A 21,566-nucleotide genomic window follows, 5' to 3' on the forward strand; every position below is an offset into this window, starting at 1 on the left:
GTGGTAGACAACCAACAATATTGCGCCATTCGTGTCTTCAAAGAGTTTGAGTGCTGACGTTATCTTGAGAGAGACAAGTGGTGCTTAGTAATAGTGCAGTGTTTATCAGTTGTTACTCAGGTTTTGCAAAAACTGATCGTGAAGTATTTTACAGACTGAAGGGCTCCTCACGTTAGTTTACAGGTATCTCTCGTCGTTGTCCCGGTGTTACCGGAGTTGTCATACGCAGCACAAAATGGTATGTACAAATAAATGAACAAAGGATTGATTTTTTGTATTCTTTATTTGAAAGACCAACGCATATGGTGTAACTGCTTGTGCTTCCTGAATGCCGTATGTCAGCGTTGTGTCAGCATATCCACCAGCTCCTGCTTTCTGTTCTGCCTGGCGAGGTCCAGGGGGGTCCTGCCACGCTCATCCCGGGCCCCCCTGTCCGCCCCCGCCAGGAGGAGCTCAGCCGCCGCCTCTGCGTGACCCCACAGTGCCGCCCTGTGCAGCGGCGTCTGCCCCCACCGATCCCTGGCGTTGACGTCAGCAGAGGCGCCGACCAGCAGCCGCACCACACCAGCGTGGCCATTGAATGCAGCCCAGTGCAGGGGCGTCCACTGCCCCCAGCTGCTCCTGGCGTCGACCTCCGCGCCGGCGCCGACGAGGCAGCTGGCCGCCGCCACGTGACCCCCGCGTGCTGCCCAGTGCAGGGCGGTCTGGCTGCTCCCCCACTCCTCCTGCCTCGCCCCCACGTCCGCCCCCGCCGCCAGTAACTCGCGCAGCTGCTCCGCCGCGCCCTCCCTGGCCGCCTCTATCAGCCTCCTCCCTCTCTCCTGTTGAGAGAGGCTCCTGCACAAAACATCGACACTCTCTCACTCTACTACACACACACACACACACACACACACACACACACACACACACACACCGAATGAAAGAAACCATCACAGACGCGAAACTTCCAGCAGCCCTCAATACACTTCTGCCTAGCCATGAGTTACAAATGTAGAAATCTTCCCTCTACGATACAGATCAACCAGCGTATGACAGACACATACCAGTATCCCACTATCGAAATCTGCAGCCGCTTCCCGTTAAAAAATTTGTGCACTGCATCTCATTACCAGCTGTTTTAACTTTTTCTCCTAATTCACTCCGAGGAGTCACCTCCTGTGACCTCAGCATCCTGCTGGTAACCGATCTTTGTGCTTCAGAGAAACACACCTCTAACGGTTACTTGTGTGTGGAGCAATCCCTTCCGACACTGGGGAAGAAAACATAGGTAACTAATCAGATATCTGAGTACAGAAATACAACTTCCTCGTCTGTTAACAAAACGTAGGTCGCAACACAGGCCAGACCACATCGAAGGAAAGGCTTAAATTGTCCAGTACAGCTGCAGTATGTGTTGTTTAAAAACCGTATCGGACGGAATGTATGCGCCAATTGTGGATGAAGTTGTACACGAACACGCATTCACACGAACAGGCACCCGCTTTTATATTTCTAAGAGATACGGGAACGCTGACATTTGATTCCTGTTCCCGTGTTAGTGCAATTTACTCCGTAATGTCGTGTCTTTCTGGACAGGGCAGTCGCTGAGCTGGGAGTGAGCGGCGCCAGGCTGTGTGGCCAGACTGGGTCGCCGGGACAGCACTGCGGAGCGGAGAGGGCGCACGACTTGACGGACACACTGTACCGCGTCCAGGGCAGAGGGCGGCCAGGGCAGGCGACCCTCACAAGGGACGCCCCCTACCGCCTGTCAGCGACTGTCCGACACATTTCATTTCAGTATCTGCTCAAAGTATTTAAGTAAAGTGTATTCCGTCTACGTACAATTGCGAGTAGTTTGTAATTTCGACCTGAGACCAGGTGTTTCACCATCAGGAAGCAACCGCGTGCCTTCGAGCAGAGACCAGGTCGAATGATAGGCTGAGCCGTGCGACAGCCGTGTCTGCAGACGCAGGCGGCTGCGGCGTGGCGCACGCGAGCTGCAGGGAGGGCCGAGCGTCGGCCGGGCTGCCCCCTGTACTCGGCTGGCTCGCCTGCAAGGCCTGCCGCCGTCTTCTCTGATGGCCGCACGCCCGCAATCGACACACGTCGGCTGCGGAACGGCAGTCGGCGCTACATCAGGATGTCGATATTTTTAAAAATATGGAGTGTCCAATACATCGATACTAATTAAAATGTCAATATCGACACTCGATTTCTTGAAGAAAGTGTGTATCGGCGGGCAAAATATCGGGACACTACTGCCTATAAAAATATCGGCTGCACATTGTAAATATACTGCTGGTTCTAGAGTTGTGCAACTATCGACTTATTATTACATGTTCTGTGCATCAACAAGCTATACAGCGTGTATACGTGCACAAGGGGAAAAAAGTTCACGCATTTTTCCTCGGCTTCTCGGTTAAAAATAGTCTTTCTCCCGGGTCAAAATACACTTTTTCCGTGTTAAGCAACACTATACTCTTCCTCGCCATTGTAGAACTCAACAATTCTCTGACTGTTATACCGACGTACAATTTCCCGCCACATTAGAAAACGAAACTAAGCGGGGAAAAAAAAAAACGTTTTGCAAGACCTCTGATGTCGTGCATATGTTCCTATTATGGAGGATTCCACCAAACACCGCACGTCACTTTCCGATACATCGAAATCGAGATTGCGGTGAGCTTCTGTAAGCCAGCCATAGCTCAAGTCACGTGATCTCGCCAGCTGATGACAGCACACGACACGCGATGTAGTCAGCCAACAGCAACATCACTCGTAAGTAGCGCCAAGACGCAAATAAGAAAAGTTGACAGTTTAAATCAATACACACAGCATTCACATATAATATTTGTCTCAAAGATTAATAAGCTGCAAGAGAAGCTTGCACATATAATCTTGATCTTGTTTGCGCGTGTTACACTTCAACACATCACACAAACGTGTCAGTAAAATTTTTAATAACGCGATAAATGTCTGATCTTATGGACTGGAAATCCTTCTAAACGGTCCTCCTCAAAGAGTTATTTTTAAATGAGCGTCAAACGCTTTGTGATTTAATAAATTCATCGTACATTCTCGCACACAGTTCACCTTGCGTAAAAGGAAATTTGCTTTGAATGTAACGCTTCTCGAACCACCATTCGCAGTATTTTCCCGCGACCTGCTAGAAATATGAGGTTCGTTTCAGCAGCTGACAGAGAGCGCCAGGTGGAAGGAGTCACCGCGCTTGCGCAGCTACGATGACGCAGGAGGCCCTCATGTTCCTACGTGTGAAACACTCTGAAAGATCTTACATTAAGCTACGAAAGAAACAAGACATCACAGGATTACTTCAAGAGCATCCGGATTTCGTGCACCACGCTAAAATGCACAATTCGGCTTAAAGCGCGCATTCCTAAGTCGAGATTCCGATGTTAATTTTTTTGCAGCACCAGTACTGCATTACATCATGTTTAGTTCTTTATGATGCCATAAGTGCACTTGATGCGCAGCGAACAGTTGAAACTAGGCAATAGTGTGAAATTAAACACTTTGTTTCAAATAAACTGACTGCCTGAGCGGAAAAGATTATTAAAAGCCCAATCTCTTTAGCGAACCTTGAAAAATAACTTGATTCCTCTGCAAAGCGATTACTTCTTGACTGTCAGAGAGGTGGAAATAAAATCTGAAACTCTTAACATACAGCCTTCCTTGATTATGCGAACGTATTTTAACTCAGTTGATAGCTCCCTGTCACAAAAATCAGTTTTGTTTTAATTTAACGTGACAGCAATAAACGAGGAGGAGACAGTAAAACCGCTGAACGTATACACAGGCCACGTGGAGGCGACCCACCCGCCCACCACAGCTCGGGCTGCTCTCTGCACCAGCCCCGGGTCCACCGCATTTCCCAAGGGCGGCTCCCAGCCACACTTCTGTAACCACAACAGGGAGCTGGGACCGCTCACACGCCACTCAACTGCGCATGCGCGAAAGGCAGCCCGCAACTCCTCAAAGCAATCCAATTCAAACAGTCGTCACGTCACGCTCGTCGGAGGCAATTTGCTGTTATCGATCACTGCACAGTGTTCCTAAAGCCTTCGACATACTTTGCTGTTGGCAGAAGCTTGTATGAGCACTGTGTTTTGTTGTTGTATGTGGCGCATTTCCTTCGCAACTAAACTTTTATTTTCGTTTCTTTTCTGTCGTTCATGTTTTGTTGCTGCAGTATTATTCTGCAGTAGCAGGATCAGAGGATTGTTTCTCACCAATCAAAATGACGAAAATTTAACTGAAAACTAAAACAACGAAAACTTCCCGCAATTCTAAACAATTCCCGCTTTCCTCACAGATCAAAAAATTCCCGGGTTTTTCGCGGATCTCCCGGGTCGTATACACCCTGAGCTAGCAGCCTGCCTATCCCCTTTACAGCGAGACTTTAAAATAAAACGTTGGACGTTCAGGCATACCGATAAACACTTTGCTAAAAACGGTACCTGCACGCAGGTGGCACAATGAAAGGCATGTGATGGGTCCATCGTCCGCTTTAGTCACACTGCGGGTTTATCCGGAACACTTCATGCCCGCTTCCCTGTTCTTTCATTTCTGCAAACCCCAGCGACCTACCAGCTGCGTTCTCTTCACCGTGAACCACCATCACCTAGTCGATTAGATCTGAGGTCATTCATCCAAACATACTCAACAGAAAGTTGCTGGCAGATTAAAATTGTGTGCCGGACCGAGACTCGAACTCGGGACCTATGCCTTTCGCTGGCAAGTGCTCTACCGACTGAGCTACCCAAGCACGACTCACGACCCACCACCACAGCTTTGATTCCGCCAGTACCTCGTCTCCTACCTTCCAAACTTCACAGAAGCTCTCCTGCGAACCTTGCAGAAGGATATTGCGGAGACATGGCTTAGCCACAGCCTGGGGGATGTTTCTAGAATGAATTCTATATACTCAACAGGTTCTTTTGCTATTTACTGGTGACTGGCCACTGATGTAGAATTACTACACAAGACAAACGACTGCTACATCGGAATAATGATGATGTACTTTTCACTGCGGTTTGACTTGGGTTTATTCGTATTTGCATCATAGTGGTGAAATATTGCATTAGTTTCCTTCAGCATAGTTCTATATGCTTCACGGTCATCAGGCGTGTAGTCTTCGAATGCTACGTTTTTTTCGGGTTACCAGTTTCATGAATTCATTGCTGTCACTGAAAGCTGCTACCTTTGACAGAAATAGTGTCATTGTTAAACGTTAGTTCGGAACCGCCCATGTAGTGCTTTCGACTGTCAAATCTTAAGCCAAATACTGTACGACGACACCACCCAAGCATTTTGATACTTTCAGCCCAACATAATGTGTTGTTTAGTTTCTAACAGCCTTCATGTCCTCCCGGTCTTCTTCCTCAATTTGCTACAACGAGGGCTCAAGCCTCTTACGTGTCTTTCGCGTGATCGGATCATCATCCACAAATAAACTTTCAAAAGGTTATTCCTCAGTTGTACGCGGAATAGGACACACATTGTCATAATTCCCTTCCTAAGGAACTAGCTCTTTCAACCTCTCGATTTTTCGCTATAGCACCAGTAACTTCTTTCTCTAAAGCATTCAGTTTATCCGTCACAGGCTGGATGCCTTTCTTATACTCCTCGTATTCTAATATCGGCTTCGTCTTCCACTCGTTGAACTAACTTTTCAGCTGTTCAAACGTCCTGTTTTCTTCGCTTGTTTAACAAGCTTTTAATCGTACTTTGCAAATATATTTAAGGATAAATTTTAAAGTCTCACGTTTACTGTGGTTTTTATCGTCGATAAACCATAAGAATTTAACAGAATTCGATATCGTCAACGTCACAGCCATTGACATTCTTGTAACCTTTATATATCTTAAGTGTGCCTTTCAGCGTTTCATAGTCCTCGTAATTCGGCACATTGTTGTATCAATGTGGTAAAAGAATCTTACACTCGCAATGCATTTCCGTAACGAGTAAAGCAGAACACGTACTGCAGTAATTTACACGGTGCAAACCTCGGCGACATCTGTTGATGGAAGAGACGAGCTGCTGACAATGCTGCCACGTCCTGCTTCTCTTAGTGTGCCACAGATTACAACAGGGAATGCTTCGCAGCGGTTCGTGCGCACAAACAGTGTCACGAAAACTGAATTAGCAGAAACACGGATTAAAAAAATATATAACGTGTAACAAAATTTTCAACAATACTATTAAACATGGAAGGAGCAACACTTGGTAACCATTTGGTAGAGTATGACTGGTTTTAGAAACTGCAGAATTTGCTGAGAACAGATTTTCAACCTACAGTCCATAATTCGTCATAGATTTACAAAGTCCAAAGATATAGTTGTAATATTTATGTATTTTAAAAATGCATTTCACTCGGTTTATAGCGAAACACTTGATAAATGAACAGAGAATCTGGCATCAAACCTAAATTAGCAAACCTTATTCGTTGAAACGTTTGCAAACACCACATCAAAAGTAAATTTTCGGGGTGCTATATCGAAGGCATTCGGCATAAAAACAGGTGGAAGGAAAGGTAATGGCTTGTCTCCACTCCTCTTAACTGTGCACTAGAGTAAAACTAGTAAGAGTGTGGAAACAAAAACTGAAAGAGCAGAAGCTATCACCAGTCAGACTGGGAACTAAAAACAAAGGTATTGAAATTCACTGTTTAGCATTTGCAAATGATTTTGCCATTCTTTCTGAAAATCTAACAAATGCTGGAATACAAATCAGTCTCTTAGAAGAAATAGCCAACAAAGCAGGTTGAATATCTTAGACAAATAAAATTTAAGACAAATATAAAAAATGCTCTGGAATCCATAGCAACAGATATTGGCCAGATAAAGATGGTAAATAAATTTAAATATTTGCACTTGTGAAATAACAAGGAATATCTGCAACAAAAGGCGCCTGTCTAAAAATTTGAAGACACAGCACTACAACACAGTAGAAAAACCAGAGTTTCTTTATGGAAATTAATGTTTAGTACTGAACTACGAGTTATACAAAACTGAAGTCCTAGAAAGAAATTCGAAAAATATTTGGGCCACCAAAAAATACAGAGGTATGGAAATCAAGAAGCAATTTAGAAGTTTATCGTAGCAATGAAAAAATGGAACACTACAAAAGAGGCAATTGCTATTTTTTGGACACTTACACACAATGAACAGCAAGAGGTTAACCAAACAGATTTTTAGATATCTTTGGGACAAGAAGTCAACAATAGCCTGGACTCAGGAAGTTAGGAAAGATATGGAAAGAAACAACATGAGTGAGATAGATGAAACAGAAAGAGATTTTCAAGTGGGAAGCGTAAAAAATTGAAGGATTCCAAGGCAAGAGGGAGAAAAAGACATGTCAAAATGGTCCCAGGATAGAAAAAGCATATGTAGTGTTAAAAGATGAAAGAATACTAAAGGAAAAAGAAAGAACAACAAAGAAGGAGGCACTGAAACTGGTGCGTGGTCCTTAGATGAGCCAAATGAAGAAAAAAAACTTGAAGGTTAAAGAAAATAAAACTTAAGGAATTAAGAGCCTTTGCATAAGACCTCAGAATCAAGGTTTGTACAAAATGAAGAAAGCAGAATTTGTTGAAGCTACAGAATGAGTTTACTCAGCAGCAAATGATAGTAGTTTGTTTCAGTAAGCTACTCGTGAACTGAAAAAAATAGTGAGGGAAAGTTGGGTCAAAGGTTACTCTGTAGTACATACAAAGAAAGGCCTGCTGGACTTGGTAAATCCAGAAAAGGAACGATTGGAAACAATTCGGCACATTCAATTCTCGACAGAGGTTTTCGAAGAAAAACAACTACAGTGCGCCACCACGAAAACAGGAAAACTAGGCCAAATCTTTCTGTTCAAAAAAGAACTGTTCACTTCAGTGAAAGAAAAGAAGCTACCGCTCGAGATTCAGTTCTGTGATTGTACAGTATTGTTAAAGAAATAACGTTTGGCGGACAGCTAATATCATTACAATCAAAGACTCGAAGAAAGGTAATCGCTTGTACCACATGAAAGCTGTCAGAAAGGCTATAGAAGCAGCTACAAGTGCAGTAAGAAAATTGCCCGATTACAAGTAAGGCGACAAAATGAAAACAATTGATGAAAATGATTGTAATCATGCAATTTTATCGAAAAGGAATTTAAATTCAACGATTCACACCTACTTGATCAGGTTGAATGAATAGTAACATCCAATGATCCAATGAAAATGTAAACACAAACACCACCAAATTTTACATTGAGGTCTACGAAATACCTTGAGGTGAAGGTACAAAGGGAAATAAAATAGTAAATATTGCTATATATATAATTGGCAAGAGAACTATAAACAAACTAACAACGAGAGCCTGTGTGGTCCTCGAGCAATGATCACTAGAAACATACTTGTGCGAGGAACTGACAGATAATGACATTCTCTACACTAAGAAAGGGAGAGCTCTGCAGGAAGAATTAGAGAAAGAATTGTGAGCGAGACTCAAAAGAACTGTGAAGGTGGTTTCAGTCTGGACGATATCGAAGATGCAGTAGCTTTTTTTGAATGTTCAGATTAAAATTGTTTCAGCTGTTGATTTTAACAGTTACCCACTCCTTTGGCGGCGAAAAGGGAGCAACACCATTTGTACTTAAATAATGACCACCACAATGGCAGCAACAATATGAAGAGTTTTTTAGGCAGCATGTCTATTGCAAGACGTGTGACGAATCCTGCAATCACAAGGACAAATACTTCTGCAAAAAAGAAAGGAAATGTGTGCAACTTGCGTCTAAGACCAAAGCATGAAGGTAAACAGCCAACGATTTAATGCAGAAAGTGCAAACACACAGTAGAGTCTCGATAGTTTGAGGTAAACGGGACCGGAACAACCTCGAACTGTCAAAAACTCGTACGAACGAAATTTAAATGGGAAAAAGAAATATTATAATAGTATGATATTGTAAGTATTACAACTCAAATTTAAACTTTATTAAAATAAAAGTATTTACACACGCATTTGCATTGGCAGAATTATTTATTTAGCCAAGTAATAGTGAAGTGTGTGCGACGTTTGCTCGCGGCAGCGTAACGCCACCGGTGTCGCCTCAGGCTGCTGTTCCACGTAGCACATGGCGGCCTCGAGGGCAGCGCAGCCATCCGTGTGACTCGTCACCGGTGCAGCCGCTGCCTCGTCACCCTCGCACTGCCGTGGAATGTCAGCCGTGTCAATTACAGAAGAGTCTGTCACTTCCAACTGTTGGTCCGGATTTAACCACTCGCCTCCTGCCACCTCTTCACACCCTGGCAATCCACTGATTAAAGTACACAGTGGCTGATCGTCCTCATCTGCTGAATCTTCAGTTTCTGTGTCCGGCATACTTTCCTATAGAATTTTCCTCCACGACTTATAAATTGTTTCTGACTACTTCGCTCCAAGATTTGCAAACAAGGCGCGGATATCGTCGCACTGCAGTTCTCCTGCACTCTGATATGAGGACTCATTATCCGTGAGCGAAATTGCTTTGCATGGCAGTCCCCTTCCTTTTAAAAAATTCTTACAGTCAGGTACAAATGAGTTAAAAAACCAGTTCTTGAAGATTTCCTGATTCATCCAGGCATTATTCTGAAATGTATAGACAACCGGAAGAGCTGAGATGGATACATTCTCGAATGCTCTTGGCTTGGTAAACTTCCCAATCACAACTAGTTTCAGTTTGTGGTTTTAAGTCGCATTTGAAGCTGCCATAACTGTGAGCCGCTCTCTCCCTTTTTTGTGCCCAGGAGCAATTTTTTTCACAAGAAGCAAGTGTTCTAACTCTTAACATTTTAAAATTTAGCCCAGTTTCGTCAGTTATGATTTTTTTAAACTCTACGATAAATTTTGAAACGGTCCGAGCGTCACCAGAGAGTTTTTCCTCCACATACGTCTAGTTGACACACTCCATACCTCTTTTTCCACTTGTCGAGCCAGCCCACATTAGCGGCGAAATTGTCATCTGCTTCCTGCAGCTGGCTTCTGAAAAACAGAGCTTTCTCTTGCAAGATTGGGCCAGAAATCAGATGACCCTTCTGTCTCTGTTAGGTAAACCACATGAACAATGCCGCACTTATTTTTTTTGAAGTCCTACGTCTTTATACTTCGACAGAGATTCGTGTGAGCATTTCTGTGAAGAAAACTGTTCCAATTCAAGTCGCTTTCTTCGCCAGTCAGCAACAGTAAACTTCACTTACACCATATTCGAGAGCAAGTTTTTTTTATTGTTTCTCCTTTGTCAAGTCTTCTTGGTGCTTCTAATTTTAGATGCAAAGGTACAAATTTCCTCTTTTTTGTTACAGCAGTTATCTTTGTAAGGTGTACAACGGAACACACAGTCAACAAACAAAACGACACACAGCTCTGTACAGCACAGGTGCTGGAAACTACGGCGGCGTATGAACTCCCCAGTTTTGATCGGTAGCAGCCGGCAGCAGTCGGGGTATTTCGTGCCATACTGACGACAGATGTTCGTGCAACAGGGCAGCGAGATAACCGTCGGTGTTGATTGCATTGTTGTCTGCTTTGTCACTAAGCTGTACTCTCCCTTTTATTATTTATCATGTCAGTGAAACAAAGAAAGTAGATCATTGCAACCTCTGTTTTTTTTTTCTTTTTTATGAAAGAGGCTCGCATTATTGGAAACTCGCACTATCGAGACTCTACTGTATTGCTTTGGTAAAGAATGCAAGGGTAATCGCAAGTGAGCGTGTGAAAAGATTTTAGAGTGCGAAAAGTGTAAAAGAAATAAGGCGGAAGCAGCCTCGGCAGACAACTCTGGCTTCTCTGATTGCCAAAATTGCGGCGATGAGCGTGTGAAGGTAAGTGAAAACAAATGCTACATGCAAAGGAGAAAAAGACGTGGTGGTTACTGCGATAATAAATATACTTGCAATGGGAGTGGCACTAAAAAATTTAAAAATGCACTTACAAAGAAAGGAACTACTTTTCCGATTTCAAAGCAGAACAAGATACAGGCATACACACGCCACACTTGGCTGTGCGCGACGTCAAAGGAAACACATACGAATTTAGAAACAATGAATTTTGCGAATGGTTGCTGTCACACAGTAACAGGGGCTATACGTGTATAGCACACAATACAAAGACTTATGATGTGTACTTTATTTTACAGTATTGTGTAAATAACTGAATGAAGACCAAAATCATTTACCAAGGACCGAAGATTATAGTGCTAAAAATACCTTCCCTAAGGCTCAGAATAACTGACAGCATAAACCTTACCGTCTTCACTCGAACCCAGTCTAAGCCGCACTCGAAAAATGAGACTAAATCAACGAAAAAAAAATTTCCCAATCTAAGCTGCACCTGAAATTTGAGGTTCTACATTCAAGGGGAGAGAAAAGTTTTAGACCACTCTAAAGTGGGAGACAATTTAGGTCGAATGGATGAAGATAGAGCTACAGTAGTTTGGTCCGAGTCGTAGGCTTAACAGTTAAGCTTTACCAAGTAGCCATTTCTATGTCAATTAATCAAAATGACAGTCACAGTCACATTATTTATTTAGTCGCCAACCGGTTTCAACCTGAGATGGGGTCATCTTCAGGGCAATTTACACTGTAAAGCTATATCAGTAAGTAATCATGTACAAGCAATCGCTGCTATCTCCACGCAATAATGTTGTCTGAACATTCATTGCTGTGTGTCAGGCATTATACGGGTACTTTTCCTTTCTCACGTGCTTCGTCTGGTTTGAACAGATTGCTTATTTTGCTTTGATCTGTTTAGTGCTGTTCTCTTTGTTATAGGTGTTTAAGTCACTCTAAGCTGAAAATGCATTATTGTACTGTGTCATGCACTGTTTGTCGCATACTGACAATGAGTGTTTACAACCTGTCCCCGCTTGCGGCATGGCTTGCTTTTGTACGCGCTACCGTGGCTTACAATTAAAAAGAGAAATTGTCTGATACAGGAAACAATGGCAAGAGACTGCTATTTGTTGTTACTTACACAGCTGCTTTCTTAGATAATGCCTAACAAAAACCAAATAATAGACAGCGTATGAGAGAAAATGTTGTGAAATGGAGTTTAACGAAAAATTTTCTCCGTTTGAAAATTTTCCAGACGCCTCTTTCGTGCATTGCGTTCTGCACAGAAATTAGTCACCTTAGATTTAAAAATCTAGTCACTTGCTGAGGTTCATTTCTGACTATCACTATTCAGCATAAGAATAATACGAATATAAACATGACATGATATGTATATTCTTCCGCATTTGCTGTTGTCTCACTCTAGCTTCGTAGTTTATTAGGTAGACAGAATTTAAATGACACAGCAGCAAGCACAAAAGAATACATGGCATAATGTTTACATTCTTCTACATTTTCTTTTAATTTATTTACGGATGCACAGGTTTTGGCGCCAGTATTTCTCTTTGTACCTGCAAAGCATGCCTGTGTAGCGCTACATATATTTGACGGCAGAAGTTAGTTGTGGCGGCACCTACCAATATTTTTCAGAACTTCTGCTTACTTTGCACTCGATTCAAAGCCGCAGGCGGTTTTTTGAATTACAAAAACCGGAAAAAAAGTACGGCTTAGATCCCAGTAAATATGGTATCCAAGGCAATCTCGCGACGTTTTCCACGACATTCAGTCTGAAAGAGCTGAAAAAAGGTTACTTTCCACACTTCTTCAATAAGCAAATCAAAATTACGTAGGGCGACTTCCAGCAAACAAGTACTACGGTGTTGACATTGTGATATGTAAGGCTAGAAAAGCATTCTTAGAATGGCACGCTCAGGAAGTGGGTGAAAATTAAGTGTTTGACTTCCAGAAGGAATTTTCAGAGTATTTCCATTCTGACGACATATTGCGCCGCAGCTGCCTTGAATTTAGGAGATATTTCCTGGATATTAGAAACATTGATCCTTTCCAGTACATAATAATTTCTAGTGTTTGTATGGCTATTTACAGGTCAGAATACATTGAACCTAATTGCTGTAGTCAAACATCAAAAGAAGGAAATGTTCAGCAAAAAGTAAATTGTGTGGTTGAATTCGTTCCCTAATGGCCAAAGGCATTCAACGGTGGAGAAGTTACAAAATGTGGCGTAAATGTCGACAGCTAGAACGCAAACACAAAAACACTTTACCAGTATCACAATTGCTTCTGGCACGGCTGTCCAGTGTGTTATTCGCCCGATACTATCGACAACGGTCAACAATGAAACCATGGATCTCTTAGAACCCACACAAGAGTTGGGGTACGCCGGTTGTAACTGTGTCGAAATATGGAGCTGTAAGTGGAATAGTTCAAAAGAGAACGTAAATGTCATAGAACCCCTGAATCCTAGAGATGTCTTTTTCGGCGCAAGAACCAACACTGATAAATTCAAGGTTTCAGGCAAGAAGCTGCGATATACAGACATGGGCAGGCTATATCCAACAGTGATGTTTTACGACGATTATCTGTTGGTCATCCCGTACAGATACTGAGGCCAAGAAAATATGACGACGAATGATTTCGTTTTGTTAAGTGCAAAGTGCTTGTGCTTCACGGCTTGTACCACTCTGTGCTTCCAGTTGAGCAGGAAAAGCTTTCGTTTGCTCTACATTCAAAAAGTGTAGAAGAAAAGCCTGATAGTAGTTGCAACCATAGTGACGATGAGCGAGCTTTCGTACGAACTCTGACAACTATAGAGCTCAACAAAGCCATCGAGAAGGCTACACAATACAGGAAATTAACGAGGTGTGGCACTTTGAATGGGAAAGTAATTGACTGTTCACAAACTACGTTAAAACCTTCATGAAGGTCAAACTAGTCCTTGGCAAGGTAATTAGAAGTCTAAAGAAGAATACGGTTGAATTATCGAGGAAAAGTAAGACGTCAGGAATGACATTAACAATACTGAACCGAATGCTGGCAAGCGGGCTGTGTCCAAAATATGCAATTCCCTCTGGGGAACATTCGGCCAGTGACAGAACTCGTCACAAACAGAATTTATAGACAACATTGAGCAATGGTACGAGCTCTTACTCGAAATAAAAGAGAGACAACTAACGTCATACCGATCAACGAAGAAATAACACAGGTCTGAAAAAAAATATTTTTTGGAAGTTGCTTGAAATTTGATAACTGAATGATGTACTTTCAACAACAATTTCAAAAATGCAATCCAATTTTTTTCTGTCACGTCAGGTTTTCTCACAAAAAAGGAGTATTTAAAGGTATAGTAACAATAAAATTTTATTTTATTTATAAATAAGTTCCAAACTACATTTCCCGCACGCTTCCACTTCTCTTTAATCTCACAAGTCATTATAATAACGCTTTCCCTTTCAAAGGAAGCTCCTCTTATTGCTTCTCCAGCTGTGGGCTCGTTGAGGATCACGGCTTTTTATCATCCAGTAGTAGTCCGCTATCATGTTGACGTTCAGTCTTCCTTGATATATTCTTTCCATTTCTTGGATGTCTTGATGGAATCTTTCGCCCTGTTCTTCACTTGCATCACCAAGGTTTGCAGGGAAGTAGTCAAGACGCGAGTGGAGGAAATGAACTTTAATGCTCATGTTACAGCCCATCTTCTTGAAGTTGTCGAGCATAGAGTCTCCTAGGAAACCTGTAACACCTAATTTAAAAGATGTCCATGCTGTCTTTTCTTAAGTTTCCATTTTGTCCACAAACTTGGGTTCTGTAATTAGTTTCCTAATGTCTGGTCCGACAGATTCCTTCCTTTAGCTTTGCCTCAGATAAACCAGGAAACTGTCCACAAAGCTACCTGAAACATTCCCCTTCTTTTGGCAATGCCTTAAATTGTTTCATCAGCCCCAACTTAATGTGAAGTGGTGGAAGTAACACCTTTTGGGATCCACAAGGCTTTTCCTCTAAACGTTCTTAACCCTTACCTGTAAGGTTATTCTGAAGGGCCAACCTTTTTTGATGGAGTGTTGCTTTCTATAGCCCTTTGTTGACCAAACGGCATTGAAATCACTTTTAAATCACCACGTAATGTCCATTTGTGGTCTGAATAGCTGTGTTTGCTTAAAGCCAGTTCAAGGCCTGCGTAACATTGTTTTAAGTAAACCGAATGTCCAACTGGTATAGAAACGTACTTATTGGCGTTGTGGGAAGTACTGCTTTAAGGCTTTTTTTTTGTTTTGAAGAATCAATAAAAAGTCTCCACTCATCAGGAGCTTATTCTATTTTGAAAAGGGCCATAAGTCCAGTGGGGGAACATCACCGCAAAACACCATGTCACCTTCTTGAGGGAAGAAAGATACAAACTCCTTTTCCCTCGATCAATACCAAGAAAAGGATTTACCCGGAGCCAATATATGTTTATCTTTTAATCTAGATCCTAAAACCTCTGCCGATTCTTTAGAAAGGCCTAGGTTTAAATCGTTCAGTTCAGTTTGTGAGAATAGAACGCGATCAGTTGTGCCAGAATCGTAGCAATCTCTATCTTCTTGCACTGCAAGAACAAAAATAGTAGTCTTCACTATGATTTCTGGGCTCCTCGAAACCATTGGTATTCCGAAATGTACGGACTGCTTTTTAGATTGAAACCATTGCCTCAGTTCAACACACAATGAACAAACTTTGTGTGGGGCCCAAGGTTTATCTAGATCACCTAACTTTATACCAAAATAGGCAAAATATACCTTTTCAACAAAATCGGAAATGTTCCTTTGTTGCAATTTAACGGTATAGTTACCACAAATGTAGCACAAGCAACGTGGCGAATTTATACATCCTCTGGTAGCCACTGTCCATGGAAGAACTTCACAGCACAAGGAAACAGTCACTAGTTTAAAGCAACAACAACAACATCACGTGAACAGCACAGAGTGAAGAGGAACTGTGAACTGGAGGACAACAGCAGAAGCTCACTGCTCGGTAATGGCGGGGAAGGGGCAGCACGGCAGACAGGCACTGACCTGAAAATACTGCTGGTTTCTCCTGATTACTCTTATTTTGCGTACATGTAGTATAAAAATTCACTCACTATAGTCCTGAAATATCGAAAAAAGTGAAAACTAGAGAAGCTGTTTCTGAAATAACTGTACGTGATGGTATTTTTTCACTAATCTTCCCGAAATCAGTGTTGAAAACCACTTGATACATTTCGAACGATTTTTATGTCTCAGACCTGTGTAATCCAAGTTATATATCAGTACGATGTCTAAGATTGTAGAAGTACCAACCTATTTGTGTCCGCATTCACCACTTCCAACACTAGAACGAGGCCGTACGATATGCTCGATAGATTAGGTGATAAAATTGTGTCCTACGACACTCTTGTTTATATTGACGATGGTACAAATACTGTAGAAACAGGTTGCACACTTTGCGAATCGACTGACGAGTTTGCTAAAGATGATTACAGTACTGAATGGACAGGAACAGGACCAAACAGTTGCGCATACAAAACGTACAAAGGTAAACAGACTACCAAAATCACAAGGCTTCACTTAACTACTGCAGTGCTAAAGGTTTTGAATATGGAAACAATGGCCGAGCTGGTACATGGATCACAAGACAAAGTCATAATAACCAACGATATGATAACCACACACAAGAAAACAAAGAACTTTGTAAGTACAGCTATAGGAAAGGAATTTAACTGTAACTACGATAAGCTTATAACTTTAGAAGAGAGTACAGAATGATCAATACACTTCCCTGGGGGTTATCAATTAATAATGAAATAAAATCTACATGTATAAATAGAATACAGCTATGCTTTCCGCGAGATTACAGAATGCATTGATGATACTGATTGTTGCTGGATAATAAAATAGAGATAACTGAAGAGACACCTATCAACCAGTAAATAATTGAGGTGTCTTGTAAGCACATCACAACTGTCCGATTTTAAAGGGTGGACACCCTCTAAAATTTTCGCGTGTCGTTGCAGAAAGTCATTGCAAAAATGCGCTCGCAAGAAAGTGGTAGCTAAACAGCAACCACGGAAAAGTGCCTGCCGAGCGACGACTGAGTGCAGCCTGGAAATCGCAAGAAAGTGGACGCAAAATGTCGTTGCAGGAAGGTGGCTGCCGTCTTTTCGTCTAAAACATGCGGGTTCGTGCCATACCGCTGCCCTTACTTAAAATCGCCAAGGTTTCCCAAAAAAGTGGCAGCCAAAAAGGGGCTGCCATCTTCTGCTCTGCGCAAAAAGACTTGTTCAAACGGACGACCACTTTTACGCAAAATGTTTTAAAATCTGCAGTGATAAGATGCGGAAAATTTTTATGCGGAAACTATGTTAATATTTTTACGTGGAAAACATGTGGAAATGATGAAAATAGTCTTTTCGATACAGTTTTCTTTAAGACAAACAGCGAATTTTTAAAAAGGAAATTGGAAATATTTAACAGAAAATTAAAGTGGAAATTTTATAAGACAAAAATATTTTTACAAAAAAATATGTGGAAACGTATATTCAGAAAAAACCGCGTCGAAATATTTTCAAGTCAGGAACACGTCGAAATATTTTCTAGTCAAAAACACGTCGAAATATTTTCAAGTCAAAAACATGTGGTGTCCCATACCAACGCCTATACTACTGGCATAGTTTGAAACAGTGCTATAAAACTGAAAGAAATCAGGCAACGAAATTTCAAATAAAGCATTGACTCGACAATGCACAGTGAACTGCAAGTTTGTAGGTGACACAAACTCGTCCCATCATTCAGTAAGGAATTTGTTTTTAACATCAACCATCCGTGATCTGAAGATAAAGTGGATAAAAGAGGGGTTAAGAGGGAATTGTAAGTTCCACAAGATGTATATCAAGGTTAACTACTACCAGTGCAGATTAAAACTGCGTGCCGGGCCGAGACTAGCTTGGGAACTTTTCCTTTCACGGAGAAGTGCTCTACCACGAGCTACCCAAACACGACTCACACCCCGTCCTCACAGCTTTACTTCCGCCAGTATCTCGTCTCCTACCTTCCAAATTCACCACACTCCTCTGCAGAGTGAAAATCTCACTCTGGTAATATCAATGCCTTAACGCAACAGTACGCAATTATGTCGAGTGTTAATCTGGTCGGTAAATTGGTTGGAAATCTATCTATTGTGCTGCGACAAGTTGGAGGTGCTCTGCCCCCTACGATTCTTTCTCGTGTGCGCCATGTTCAAAGGGCAGTAGGCAGTAGTTACCTCAAAGCAAACAAGAGCAGGAAAATAGGCGTAAGAGAACTACAGCTGTAGTATGAGCACTGCTTCTCACCAATGGTTGGTTAAAGCAAGTTTCTTTTGATCGTTCTTGGTCTGCGTATAAAAAATCATACTCCCTCAGAGCAAACTATCCCTCCTGAAAGCCTCCTGAAACGATTGCGACATTGTGATTTGTATCATTGGAAGATTCAGCCTCTAGATGTTTTGTTTGCTCCGTGCCTATAAAACGTATTATCGCATTATCTGCACGTGCACCTCGAAGGAAGACCAGTTTCACGGTTTAAGGTCCACGACAGTGTTCACCTTCGATCTCGATGGTGTGAAGCTTTGTGACCACCGGGAAGCGCTGTTTTTCATTTGGTGCTTGTGGTTCAAGTTAATTATCTGTCCTGAACATTTCTCCAATGTCGACGATGTCTATTTTGTTATGTGTAATACGTGTGTCTCATAGGAGGTTTATCTCTGTACATCACGGACACTCACTTTCTGTAGCCCTCCTCATGAAGATGGTGAAACATTAGCAGCTAATATATTCCCCCATCACAACTGTTAATACTATCCAATGAGCCTCACTGAAGACTGAATGTGAGATCTCGCACTCAAGAGGTTCCCTGTGAGAACTTCCAAACAGTTGTACACTCACTCATGTGACATGTAGGTTTCATTGAATAACAGTGCACTGACACCGTGGCTCCGAACCCACTTCCTTCGGAACTAATTTCTAAGATACGTTAACACCATCAAGAGCAGCAGGTACATTAAATACACATATAAAACGAAGAAATAATTTTTCCTGACAACTGTAAGCTCAGCTTTATCGAAAATTTCAAGAATGCTTAAATTAGATGTTTTTAGTGTAATATTTGGTTGACGCGGCACTGAGTGTTCAGGCCGGCAGCGCTCACCGCAGGCGAGAGACGGTCGCGTCGTCTGGTGGCGGCGGAGCGTGGCGGGCAGCCGCGGCAGGAGAGCGTCCGGGGTCGCCGAGTGGCCGAGTGGCAGGGCTGGGCCTGCTGGAGCCACGGCCCGCTCTGCAAACAGGGGGCGGCTGTTCAGAGTGGGGCGCGAACCACAGCCCGAACATAGGGGACAGCGACTGTGCTGCACTGACAGCACGACTGCCGGGCAGAACTTTGGAAGCAGTTCAAGTCAGCTAGCTGTGACTTGCTTGTGAGGTTATTGGGAACCTAATGTATGGAAGCTGAATATCACTAACAGGGGAGGGGGGGGGATGGGGAAATAGGGGAAACAATCGGACAAGTTCTGTGAACTTACGAGGGTCGTTCATTAAGTAATGCCCCACTTTTTTTCCCCATAATGTATTTATTGTTAAGAGTCAGAATTTGGTGACATACATCGACACGTCTTGCTCGTGTCCACTGTAAGACTGACACACTCGTCCTCTTCAAAGTTGTGTTCCCAGTAGAAAATCTTTAAGCGGCCCAAAGAGATGGAAGTCCGAGGGTGCCAGGTCCAGAGTGCAGCGTGGATGAGGCAATGCGCTCCCGGGCTCTCGGACTTGTGTGTGGGCGTGGATTATCGTAATACAGCAAGATTTCTGCTGGATTCTTGTCCGATTGAACACGTCGGAAACGGTTCTCGTGTGAGTCTTCTCATATGACCCTGAATTGATGGTTGACCCTCTTGCCATCACATCCACAGAAATGACGCCATCACAATCCCAGAAGGCTGTCACCGTGACTTTTCCAGCAGAGGGGGTCGTCTCTAATTTCTTCTTTTGTCACGAATGAGGGCGGCGCCACTGCATGGACTGCCTTTTTGTTTCTGCCACAAAGTGGAGCTCCCACCTTTCGTCCACCGTAACAATCCGTGAGAGAAAGGCGTCTCCGTCGGTCTCAAAACACTCTAATAGTTCAGATGAAATGGCCCTTCTTTGACTCGTGTAGCCCGCTGTGAGCGTTATTCGAATCCATCGCGAGCACCGCTATCTGAATAGCCAAGAGTCCTGATCATTGCAGACGCACTTCCAATGCTGACCGACAACTGTAGAGCCAAATGTCAAGTTTTGATGCACCGGTCGGCACGAATAATGGCATCTGCACGATTCAACATGTCTGGAGCAGCGGCTGTGGCAGGACATTCTAAGTGTGGCTGATCCTGGAGCTTGTTTCTGCATTTCCAGAGCGTGCAACTTTCACTACCCGTTGCCCAACTGTGCTATCAACTGCAGCATTGCCACGCACTGCACACAAACGTTTATGGATGTTCACCACAGTTTCTCTTCTTGCGCACAAAAACTCAATAACAGCATGCTGCTTGTAGTGGAACTCATATGCAGATGCCATTTTGACGCTGTACTACTGATCTGCCATCTGCCAAAACAGTTCGAAACTGCAATGGCACACAAAAAACATGAAATAGGAGGCACCAAAAAGGACATCTGTTTATGTATATTAATGGCATTTTTAAAAATTTAAGGCATTACTTATTGAACGACCCTCGTACAATGAAAAACACATGAAGCTTGTCACAGATACACAGGAGTTGTTTGATAAACTGCCATTTAGATTAACAGTGGATAACTAACATACAGTATTTTTTGATGCCTGAGAGAATGAAGGAGATGGCCAGGAATTACAACAGCTATACTGTAAAACTTACAAAAGAGTTGTTTCAAAATTTGCTTCTGACTAAAGCAGACAGAACCATATATGCATGTAATGTCTCTTGATAGCAGAGGTGATGTACTTCTTCCTCAAACATAAATTTTCATGTTAAATTAAGCTGAACAAAACAGACAGAAGATTCCAGTACAGGCTACCGCTAGAAGAAAAAATGGATTACACGGGATAGGCAATATTGTTTCACGAACAATGTTTATAAATTGTCGAGTTACCAGTAGTGTTAACACATTCAAGAAACTCCAAAAAGAAAAAGACTTAATATGAAGCATATGAATCAGAGAGAACATGCCGAACAAAATTAACACCCCGCCGTTCAAGATTGTTCCGAAGTTCCTCATCAGTTTGAGGGATGAAGTCCCTGTGAAAAATCACACCTTGAACCATATTTAGAGACTGGTGGGGGCGGAGGTAATGGACACAGGAATTGTGCCAAGATGGTTACAGGCACGAAGGGCCGCAGACTGGGCAGCTGAAGCAGTTTTGATCAGCAACGAACCCGACCACATCTTGCTCAGGGAGTCCACTTCACCAAACTTGTCTTCAATGTGTTCCACAACAAAAGGTTTGGCATTGCTGAAGGTATCCACGTCAGTCCTGGTGCAAACCAGATAGCGGCGAAAAGGTTTCACCCCTAGCCGATGGGCCTGACGCTCCTCCAAGGGCGTAGCCACGGGAGGGAAGGCTGAAGGGGCAGGAGAAGCAGCACTAAAAGAATCAGTTCCACGGGGAGAGACGGCCGCAAAAGAATGGCCTGAGTTCTGGAT

At 42.8% G+C, this 21,566-nt stretch overlaps 1 protein-coding gene across 1 annotated transcript; it reads right to left on the reverse strand.

The window, feature by feature from the left end:
- Window positions 1–338: 338 nt before the first annotated feature.
- Window positions 339–19,241, reverse strand: LOC124719886 (poly [ADP-ribose] polymerase tankyrase-1-like). The gene is made up of 3 exons (XM_047245066.1): window positions 19,063–19,241; window positions 9,049–9,291; window positions 339–837 (listed from the first exon to the last, which is right to left on the reverse strand). The coding sequence occupies exons 1-3, from the start codon at window positions 19,239–19,241 to the stop codon at window positions 339–341; spliced, it is 921 nt and encodes a 306-aa protein (XP_047101022.1).
- Window positions 19,242–21,566: the final 2,325 nt, after the last annotated feature.

The sequence above is a fragment of the Schistocerca piceifrons genome, chromosome 11, assembly GCF_021461385.2.
Source record: "Schistocerca piceifrons isolate TAMUIC-IGC-003096 chromosome 11, iqSchPice1.1, whole genome shotgun sequence".
Taxonomy (NCBI): domain Eukaryota; kingdom Metazoa; phylum Arthropoda; class Insecta; order Orthoptera; family Acrididae; genus Schistocerca; species Schistocerca piceifrons.

Excerpts from the sequence above, each read along its gene's own strand:
- LOC124719886 (XM_047245066.1), bottom strand. The coding sequence starts at position 19,241 with ATGTTCGGGCTGTGGTTCGCGCCCCACTCTGAACAGCCGCCCCCTGTT. Across the intron at positions 9,292-19,062 it reads GCGACCGTCTCTCGCCTGCG|TGGATTGCCAGGGTGTGAAG; the intron begins GTGAGCGCTGCC and ends TACTTTAATCAG. Across the intron at positions 838-9,048 it reads TTACGCTGCCGCGAGCAAAC|GAGCCTCTCTCAACAGGAGA; the intron begins GTCGCACACACT and ends TGTTTTGTGCAG.